This window comes from Pyrgilauda ruficollis, unplaced genomic scaffold (genome assembly GCF_017590135.1).
Source record: "Pyrgilauda ruficollis isolate IOZ18807 unplaced genomic scaffold, ASM1759013v1 scaffold44, whole genome shotgun sequence".
Taxonomy (NCBI): Eukaryota; Metazoa; Chordata; class Aves; order Passeriformes; family Passeridae; genus Pyrgilauda; species Pyrgilauda ruficollis.
Window position 1 is genome coordinate 1,189,425 of NW_024525934.1, and position 11,252 is coordinate 1,200,676.

At 40.5% G+C, this 11,252-nt stretch overlaps 1 protein-coding gene across 1 annotated transcript in view; it reads left to right on the plus strand.

Moving 5' to 3' along the window:
* The window catches only part of GPC6 (glypican 6), a 715,002-nt gene extending 704,279 nt beyond the window's left edge, over nucleotides 1–10,723 (plus strand). The window contains 3 exon segments of the mRNA XM_041478308.1: nucleotides 753–889; nucleotides 9,910–10,085; nucleotides 10,521–10,723. Coding sequence (XP_041334242.1) covers nucleotides 753–889; nucleotides 9,910–10,085; nucleotides 10,521–10,723 — 516 coding nt within the window.
* The last annotated feature ends 529 nt before the right edge of the window (nucleotides 10,724–11,252 follow it).

Sequence of the window (11,252 nt, forward strand, 5' to 3'; positions counted from 1 at the left end):
CAAAACAAGAACTGATAAAATTTTAGTCAGAGCATTTATTTATTAAGTTGATGCTGGAAATTCAGTTTGTTCCTGCTTGCCACCTGAATCATGCCAAATTAAATTATTGTTCAAGGAATTTATAAGGTAAAGAAACTGTTTCGATACTCTCCCAACATTTCTTGCATGTGGATTCTGTATTCAGCTACAGATATTGAGCTACACATAATAGCAAAGATGAATATAGTCTCTGCATGACTTCTCACTGTAACTGAGATCCAAATGTACTGCAATGTATTCAGCCCGTGTATCTTAAATCAGTTCAGCATCAGCTCAGCACTGCACCATTTTTTTAGAACCTGCACATGTAGCTATCTATATAATATTTTTCTAAGACAGGACCAAGCTGGTGGGTTTATCTGATGTACACTATTTAACTGAATTCACATTCAGCAGACTGTGAGGCATATTAATTCTTAAAAAGGTGTATATTTAGAAAATCTTAGATAAACAGAAACTAGGAAGCGCAAGATGCAACATGCTTTTATTAATGTTTTGCCTGTGGAAAAAGGTGACTTTGATTGTTGTATGTTCTGAACTCAAATGCTGGGTGTCTTGTTTGTAAACACAAGGAAACTGAGTTTTAGCACCTTTAGCTTTTTTAACCTTCACCATCATCACCATTACAAATTTATGCAATGTATTGTTTAACATTATAATTAGTGTGACTGATGTTTTTTAATCTGTTTTCCCTCTCATTGTCTCTTAATCAGGTAACAGACATTAAAGAAAAGCTAAAGCTCTCTAAAAAGTTCTGGTCAACATTGCCCTACACAATCTGCAAGGATGAGCGAGTGACAGCGGGTCCGTCCATCGAGGAGGAATGCTGGAATGGCCACACCAAGGCGAGGTGAGGTGGACCCCTCTCCACCCCACCCAGTCCAAATCCCCATCTGGCCTGAAGCATTCATGAAACTGGGGGTATTTCACAAAACTGTTTGTGAGAGTGAAACAGAAATGGGGAGAACAAGTCATTGTCCACACGCCGCTTGTAGCCAAGATTTCTTATTGTCAAAATGCCATTAAAGCCAGAGTGTGAGCCAGGGTAAATGTGCACAGAGGGTCAGCATGTGAAGGCAGAAAATGTGCATTGGTTCAGCTCCAGAAGGATAATTTATACTGAGATTTCAAAAAGCTCTTTAGGTCCATTTAGCATCCCTGTGTTGGGACTGACAGCTTGTGAAGCAATTGCACTCTCGGGATACCATACTGGGATGAAACAGAAATTGGAATTTCAACTCTACTTGCTATTGGCTGGCAAAGCTTAGGGCTATTTACTGGGGGTGGGGGGGAGTGGGGGTGCAAAAAATGAAAAATCACCACCAGAGAATAAATCTAGAACTCCTACTTATCGTGTGTAAAGATTTAAAGATTTGACCTTATGTTACTTCTTCAGAGATAACTGTGATCATCTGCCCGTGTTTGTGATGAGTATTCTGTGAGTTTTAATTTTGAAGTTTACTTGGCCCTGGCTGCAGCAGAGCAGGAGCCAGCAGATGAGCAGGTGTCTTCAAAAGTCCCAGTGTGGATTCATCAGCTGACAGAGGAGAGGATCTGATTATCCCTGCTGAGAGGGGGAGGAATTTGACTCAGGGACCATGCCAGGGGCATGGTTTTAGGTGTGCAGCAGTATCTTGTGCTTTTGGGTAGACATGGGGAGTGGGGAGGTTTGAGTGTCTGGTGACAGCTGAATCTCCAGAGCAGTGACACATTCTGGCACTCAGGGACTGGAATCTTTATTTTCCTTTTACCTGAAGATACCTATGAAGACAGAATGTAAAAATGAGCCAAAAAGAAAAAAACAACCAACCAGTTAAACAAACAATAGAAAAACATGAGACAAGCATGTAAAATATAAAAACAATGAAAATAAGACAACATAGGAAAAAAAACTTAGAAACTTGCTCAGTGTCATTTTAAATGGGTGTATGGATCATGTATGACAGCTGCATAATTAGGTTGCACCCACTTCACCATGTCATCATCTGATCATTTTAATAAGGAGCACAGTTTGCAGGAGGATGTTTCACACTGAATGCACACCATTTTTTCCTAGCCTTACTACATAGCCTTCAAAGGAATTCATTTTACAGACAGGAGGAGGGGGCTGTTTGGGATACTGCTAGCCCCTTGAATCCACTTATGGATGCATGTGAACAAATCTGTCCAAAAGCATGAGCCACTGCTTAGTTGCTAAGCCCCAGATCCAGAGAAAGCCCCTGGGGATGCAGAGAAGTACTAGGAGGAGTGTCTGGCTATTACAGGACTCATCATAAAGGAACGGTGTGAAAAGAGAAACAAAAATGTGTGGTTTCTCTTTGTCTATTTTATCCTTTCTTGTTATCGAGCTTTGAAAGACATGAGCTCAGGCCTGTGCACTGCCAGCAGTTAAGCAGAGTTTCAAGGCATGCCAGCTAAATGCCATGAGCCACATCAGGGTGCATGCATCAGTAAGAGATATATGCTGCTCTTTCTGCAAAAGAGCAGTCAAATCCCTTAATATCTATCTATTCCTCCTGGTATCATGCTTAACACTGGTGTGTGTACCACATCTGGCAAATACTTGGCAGCTCTCTTCTGCTCCTGCACTGAAGGGTTTGGCACAGCTTCCACATTTGTTGGGAGTTAAGGAGGTACATTTTATGCATAGAGTTTTTCACCCATCTTTTGCAGAATTTATCTTATGAGAAGCCTGGGTTTCTTCATTATGCCTTCTGAGATTAATGTTCTGGAGAGAGAAGAGCAGTCCTCTGTTAATAATCTCCTTGGTAATTGAGCACAGATGTTTCACTGGATGTAGAGTGACAGCTTCAAAATATCACCTGAAGATACCATTTCAGCAAGTCCAGCCACTGCTTCTCTGCCCAGTTTCTGTTTAATATCCATTCACAAAGGAAAAGTGTAGTGATGGTCTTAGTAACAGAATTCAATAAATGCTTCAGGTGGAGGCAATGGTAATAAATCAGAGAAACACCCCAGAATGCCATGGCTGTATATGAAATAGTATTAAAAACAATATTGAAAATAACTAGCTTTAAATGCAAAATCACCTCTTGGCTGGTGAACAAATACTTTTACTGCAGCAGAAAAACATAAAGGTTTCCTTGATCAGACTGATTAGTATCTGATATCAAATACTAGCTCACAAGAATGAGCATAGCAAAATCTGACCAGTATTCATATGTATATACATATATATATATATATATATATGTGTGTCTGTGTGTTTGTGTGTGTTCACTGTCATAAGCTGTCATAAGCACCCCTGTGCTATATGAGGAGCTGCATGTTGAATTCCAGAGAATATGACAAAACCTGTGATAGAAAAAAAAGAAACTTAGCCACCTCCTCTCTTCCTAGACATTAATGCTGTAAGTAAGAAGACAGCATGGTGTTGGCAACCATTGGGAAAGGAAATTATTGCTGGGGTTTTAAACAAATCCTGTTCTGGAATAAAGAATTAGAAACTTTGAATTGCCAGATGGATATTATGCCTTATGTTTCACTTTACACATCACCTTTTGATGCTGCTTTTGCAGGGGAAAAGAGTTACAAACCTGAGATCACAGAGAATGAGAGCTTGGCTTTCTCCTCAGAGAGGCATTACACCAAGGTCATTTGTGGTTATTACACTCCCTAAATATCACTTTGCTGCCATGATTAATTTACAGTGACACCAGGTCACCAACTGAAGGTCGCCAATTCACAAGTAATCATGGCGTAACAGAGTCATCCATTTGGTGTTCTGGAAGGGTGCACTTGGCTCATTGCTGATCCTGTACAAATAATGGTTTTAATCAGGTCACATCACGTAGAAACCAAGTGCTGTGGAAATGGAAAAGTATTTATTAGATGGATGAATCTCTTTTTTTGAAAAATCCATATTATTAAAGATAATAATAATAGCTACTTCAGACAAAGTGCCTTTAGAGAGATGCCCAGCAGGATTTCTCCATCAAATTTGTATTCACAAAAGAACGTGAACATAATTTTATGTTTAAAGAATTAACATCTTCTACCAGATGTGCAGAGACAGATTTCTGAAAGCTATTTAGGATCTAAAAAACAACATTAAGATCAAACTTTGAAAATTTACCTCCCTCCCTACATGCAATTAAATTCTTAACAACAGCTGATGGCATCTTCACTAATAGGTATTCTTCAGAATTAAGACATTTTCCCAAGAATGATGGAAAATCAGGCTTTAGGACTTAAACCAAGTATATATATATAATATATATATAATATATTTTATTTATATATATATAATCCTTGAATATATGACTTTTTCTGAAGTAAGAACAGCAACCAAATCTGGAACCCTCTGATGTTCAGGAGAATAACCTTGAATTGCTCCAACCAACTCAGAAGCTCATTCCAACCAAAGCATCTGAGAGATTGTGCTCATGCACTATCATCCTGGTGCTCAAGCTCACCAGGGCTATAGACTTACTAACACGTCTTAGCTCTGAGAAGCTGTAATCCGTGGAATAGATGATACTTGCATTCCTTTCCATAAGGAACCTATCACTCCTCCAAACAGAAGAAGAAATAGAATGATATATGAGACAGAAAAATAAACAGAAAAACATAGAGAAGGGGAACAAATAAAAGGAAAAATGAACGCTATAATTTTCAATATCTAGCTCAAAACTACAAGGTATATCACCAAAGCAAACACAGGATAGATTCTCAGCTGTTCTGGCATTCTCTTCTTCTCCTGCCACACATGTGGGAGTGTCTACTTCTGTGGCAGAGAGCTTTTAATTTCTGGTGAAATTCAGTGGGAAGAAAGACTCAGCAGGTCAGTGTTTACCCTGAGAAAGTTGCTCACTGTTGTCCAGCAAAGCTTGCAGTGACAATGAGTTGAGTGTCCTTTAGCTGGATGTAGGCACAGATAACTGTTCAGCACCACTAGTGAAAGGGGGAATAAACCACTTCTCACTAAGTGTGAAAACTGCCTAATCTCAATTGATGGCTCTAGTTTATTTTTATATCTTAAAAAAAAAAAAAAAAAAAAAAAAAAACTGGCAGTGAGGCATTTTCTTCCTCTCCTTGTGTCTGCTCAAGGTTTTCTCCAAGATGGAGGGGAAAATCCAAACTGAAAATATCCTATGGGGATTACCTCCTGAGCAAACAGAATCAGATGAGGTGAACTAGTTAGCCAAACAAGCCAATTTTCCACTGAACTTATCTTTCTGGACCAGATGTGGCTGGCTAAACCCAGCCCAGCCTGAGTAAACCTCTGCTGTATTTTGTATTCTATTGCCTACAATTCTGTGCACCTGGAATAAATCCAGTACTGCCTAGGTGGCATGCCCCAGTTGTACTGTAAGCAGCTGCTGTGGCAGCAAAGTATGGAGGATGTTGCCCTTAAAGACAGATTCTTTTTAAAAATCAGATTCCTCCTTTTTTTCATATTTTTCTTTTTTTTTTTTTTTATTGGGAGTGGGGGTGGGATGTCAATTCTACAGGCTTTATATATGTGACTTGAAAGATTCATCAATCATTTTTAGACTTGAAAAGGAAGCAGACACTATAGAACATTAACAGGTTATTAAAAAAAATATGAGGAGGAAAAGAGAAGTGGTTTTAAATAGGCTTTGTGGTACTTGGCTATGATGTGCCAAAAGACATCTTTGCTGTGTCTGCTGAGACAAGCAAGAACTGTGGAAAGGCTAAGAGGAACAGAAAGCATTAATATTTTAGAAAACAACGTAAATTACACTAAAATCCTGACATAGCTGAGCAAGGAGCAAACACCAGAAAACAAACAAACAGTATTGTTCAGCTTCTCTATAATCAGAGGTCTAGCTTGCTTCTTTTTTTTTTTTTTTTTTTTTTTTTTTTTTTCTCCCTTGCTAGGAGGACGGAAAGAAGAGACACTGATTCAGGCTGGCACTTCTCTTCATTTATAATGGGCATACAGTTCTTGTAATGGCCAGGCCTGCAAAGAGATCATTAAAGAGAGCAGAAGCAGCAGTAAAGCTTAAAATTCACAAGGGTGTCTCAACTTACGGAACTGCAGCAAAAGCAGCTGTGTTCAACAACTTTGCCCAGCCAGCAACAAATCTTCTGTCAAACCACGGTCCCAAGACAAGGCTTCCTATTCGGTGTGACTTAACCCTACCCCACACAAATATCAAAATATTTTTGTCAGAACATGTGCTGGGCTGCCTCTCCGAGGCTGCCACTCACAAAACACCTTGGGCTGCGTGTTCTCATATCTGCATCAGTCCTTTAAAGAAAGGAAAACTATTCAAAGATACTTCATTCCAGATAGACTTTTCTGTCTTTCCTCTCCCCCTGCAAAAAAGGAGGTGAATTAGCTCAGTAATGAGGGCAGAATCCAGCTACACATTCAAATGTGTAAATTCAGGTACTTAAATATGGAGTGGGACAACAAGAAGTGTGTTGTCCAAGCAGTTGTAGTATCATTGGAGATTCTCTGGCCATCTGGGATGAGTGTGACACAGGACACTGCCTCCCCTCTGGACCAGAGCCTGGGCTAAAACTGCTTGAGCTTTTTTGAATGCACTAATGTTAAGATGCCTGAAGAGACCCCCAATACCCTGTCAGTGTACTCAAAGAGGCAGTTTGCCACTGCCTGAATACACTTACCTACTGCTATGTCAGATGGTCTAAGTAATCATGACACCTTCATGGAACTGGGAAATTAGACCCTGGACCTAGTGGATATTCAAACCCTACCGGAGTGGCAGCATGATGCCAAGCAGCTCACATCCTAGTGGCTAAAGTGGCATTCAAGACCCAATTCAGCTGCCTTAATACACACACTATAACTTTAGATGCCCCAGATGTCCAGGACCTCCCCCTAAATCCTGCAGATATGATCCAGAAAGCCTCACCTTTCAGAGCTCACCTTTCAGAGCTAGTGACAAGAAGAGGAGGAATAACTAAGAGCATTCAAATGGCACCAGCTGTCTATGTTTATGCAAGGAAATCCCAGCAGATGAAACATAATGAACTAGTCATTTGGCCAAAGGCACATGGGACTCTAACAGCTGTCCCTGCTCCACTGATGAATAAACTCCTGACTAGCTGTGACTGGATCTGGTGGTGGGTAGATCTGGTAAGAGTGGGACTCTGCTTATGCACAGACACTTGCATTTGAACACACGAGATTTGGTATGTGTGTAAACCTAAAGATTAATTTTCAGCCTTTCTAATTCTTTTGCTATTATGTCCTAAATGCCAAGGGAATTGAAGCATCCAGCTAACTGCTAGACAGTGTTAAGGCCATGGATCTCTTGTGACCTACATCAAGTATGTGTCCCTTACACACATAAGTGAGGTACACTTGCCAGGAATGCTTTGGGGGTCACCAGATCCTGGGCAGATAAAGCAGGGTGTGTGGCAGCTGGACAAAATCACTGAATGGGCTGCCCCATGTAAAGTTAGACAATCCTGAGAAGGACATCAGATGCACACTACTCACAGTGCAAGAAACAAACCTCCTTGAAATGCACACACCAGAGCACTCTCTAATTGCTTTAAGTCAGTACATTCTTCCTTTATTATTGATGGTAAGACAAAATGAATTCAGACAGAAATCAGTCAAAGAAAACCGGTGAGCTGCCCTTCAGGGCTGTCCTTAGCTTGTCATGGACAGCTTGCAAGAGCTGCTAACCCTTCATAAACAAGGAAAGCAATCCACATGAATATTTAGCAATTTCAGATCACTTGTAGCTGGTAACAGCTATGGCCATCATCATGGACAGGATATGGAGCAAGACAATCATCCTGTCTGAGGCAGTAGTTCGATTCTTACATTCTTGCTTTTTTAATCAACTGCACCTTGAAATTGCTGATTTACTACTACTAGGTTGAGTAATTTATCTACAGTGGCCCTTTCATTTGTAGAGATGTGTGACAGATGGAGATGCTGCTCCTTTGCAGTCCAGAGCATCTCTGCTTGCCAAGGTCTCCATCCTACTGCCTCCAGGCAGCTCTGCAGAATTATTTCCTATTCTGTCTTTAGTGATTCATAACACCATGGCCTGCAGTCTTCCATACTGGGGGAGGTAGCTCTGTGTTCTCACCACAGTAAATCTGACTGCAGGAGCCTGGATGGGATCCCCACAGCAATGTTATTTCTTGTCATGGTACTAGTGAAACAACAGGACATACAGCTTGAAGCTGGGTATTTTGGCAATCATGTTTGGTTCTTCAATGTTCACACAGCCCCAGGATTATTGTCATGTAAACCTTCAAAGGCCACTGGTGGCAAATGAGTCTCATCTTGCAAAGGGAGGGCCCATTATGCTAAGACTCAGCCCTTCCTTGATGCAGCAAAGCATCTGTTGTCTTGTGAACCTCCAGAAGCAATGCAGAGCTTATTTTCCCTTCACCATCACTTCAACAGAGAAAATCCTTTCATCTCCCTTACTTTCACATTTATTTTCCAGAGATATTTCTTTTTCCAGATCAATACGAACAATTGTCATCAATGCCAAATGTCAGTGCTGGTAGAGAACTGGGCACGCACAAGTGAGAGTGATGTGAAATATTCTCAAACTGTATTTGGTATCAGGCATTGTGAAAGTTTGTCTTTAGTAGGCTAGACTGTGCTATCATTGTCTGAGCACACAAGGACTCCCACAAACATACCAGGGCAGCCTGGTATGCAAACTAATTACAAAATAGATCATATTCTTATAAAGAATGTAAACAAAGGATAGATCTGCCCCAAATCCCTTGCAGCCTAAATATGAGACAAAGATAGTAGGAAAGACAGACAAGGGAGAAGAGGGAAGCTGTGATGCACTATTTTCTTAGGGTGCCATGCCAGCATAGAGAAATAATGTCAACCTTTTTTCAGCCTGGCAGCTGTAAAATGCACTGATAATTTTTGACAGAAATTCGAAGCAGGAAAAAATGTAGCTTTGCAAAAGCCTACAAGGAGAGCTTCCTGAGAACAAAAAACAGCAGGGGACAAAGAGTGCATCTTTAACAAAGGGTAATGGAGATTTTTACTGTAGGATGATTGGAGGCATGGGCTGCTTTTTGTAGGGGAAAGATGTGCAAAAGCACACTTGCTGCCTGCAAGCAGCCTAAGACTGCATTATTCAAGGTCAGAGAAAGGAATGCTGCAGTAATCAAGAAATTATAAGGTAAGAGCCTGAATAAAAGATTCAGATTTGTGGATGGATAGGAAATGCCATACCCTAAATGCTATGCACAAAGTACATGAGACATGAAAGCATAGCTTGGTTTAAAGAAATAATAACCAAATCAAAGAGAATACTGGAGCTTGGTAAAATTATAATGCTTTTTATGGGCCTGGATGTCATGTAGGCTGGAGATGTTGTTCATGGTTGTCTAAAAAAGAGATGCAAGGAAGAATTGGAGAAGAAAATTAAGTGCTCTTTTAAACTAGGAAAGCCATTAACACCTCAAGATAGGCTTCTAAACAGTCTCAGAACAACAAATATGCTATATACAACAAAAGACTTCATATTTTTTAAGCAGAAAGAAATAAAAACAGCAGAATGCACTGTTAGATGCTTAATTTAGTGTGCAGCCATTCATGTCAGCAGAGGATATGAATATGTGCTGACTTACTGCTGGCTTGCGAACCTTTTCCATAGTTCACACAGTCATTGCTCTTGCTGGGGAGTATATGAAGAGTTAGGAGGTTGAAAAACCTAAATCCTTTCTGCTCCCCATGCAGCTGTGCTACTAAACACATCCTTTGGAGTCAGTAAAATTAAAAACTATATTTTTAAAACAGTTTTAATGGATCTGTTTAAGAACTGCACATTGAATTTCTTAGCACATCATTTACTGCGCAGTGTTTTATTTCTGGAATTACTGTGTCTCAAACTAATCTTTCATTCTGCTGTACAGATACTTGCCTGAGATTATGAACGATGGCCTGACCAACCAGATCAACAATCCAGAAGTAGATGTGGACATCACAAGGCCAGACACCTTCATTCGACAGCAAATCATGGCCTTACGTGTCATGACTAACAAACTGAAGAACGCGTACAATGGGAATGATGTCAACTTCCAGGACACGAGTAAGAAACCATTAACTGTCATTACATAACTGTAACTTTGGAACCCGTTTATAAATTGGCTCTGTTGCAATGACTTTCTGCGGTCTTTGTGCTCTGCACTGCTGACAACATAAAAAGTCTTTTTCTGTTCCATGAAATTCCAGTTATATAATTGTTTCTTTTGCTTCTCTTGCTTATCTTCATGTTTAATACATCCAGACACTGAAGGCTTTCCATAATGCCAGCAGTCTGATCCTTTTTCAGAAGAGCATTTAATCACCTAATTAAGTCACAGTGGGTTTCATTTGGAAGCTCTACTGAATGAAATTTAGCACCACCAACACTTCTTCATTCCCAGTGCGTTCATCCCCACTGGGGTGCCAAATGGAAGGGAGAAAAGGGATGAAAGCTGAAAGCTATATCACTCACGCTGTCTCCCTCACTCCTTTGTGCCAGGTGACGAAACCAGCGGCTCAGGCAGCGGGAGCGGCTGCACAGACGACATCTGTCCCACCGAGTTTGACTTTGTCACCACCGAAGCACCGCCTGTCGACTCGGACAGGAGAGAAGTGGAGGCTTCAGCCACACAGCCTGGCTGGTCACTGCAGACATTGCTCGTCATCTTCCTCAGCCTTGTACTGCAGAGACAGTGGAGATAATCCTGGATCTAGTCAGAGAAACTGTGTTTTAGCTACAGAAACAGCCTACTTTCTTCTTTTCTTATACTCTTGGACAATGGACCATGCCACAAACACTTGCAGTTTTCTACAAGATGGCAGTTATTGCAACCTGCTTCCCATTTTAGTTTTCCCAAAGAGTACCAGGTGCCAGACTGAACTGCTTCCTGCTTTTTTCAGATATCTCTGAAGACAATATCCACTCTTGAGAGAATTCTTTCTCAATCCTTTATTACAGGAGACTTTCTGAGCTTCATTTCCTTTTATGCTGCAAAAGGGAAAAAAAGATCTTACAGTATGTGTTTTTCCCCAGTGAGAAAAAAGACGGGGGAAGAAACCAAGAAAGTTTTCTTTCTGAATCAAGCCTGACTCAAGGCTGCTGCATTTCAACAGAATATCAAAAAAAAAACAAAACAAAAAAAAAGACAAGAAAGGAACAAAAAAATTGCAACTGTTCTTCACTGACAGCCAGGTTTCCTTTAGGAACTTCTGTAGGATGATTCAGGTCATC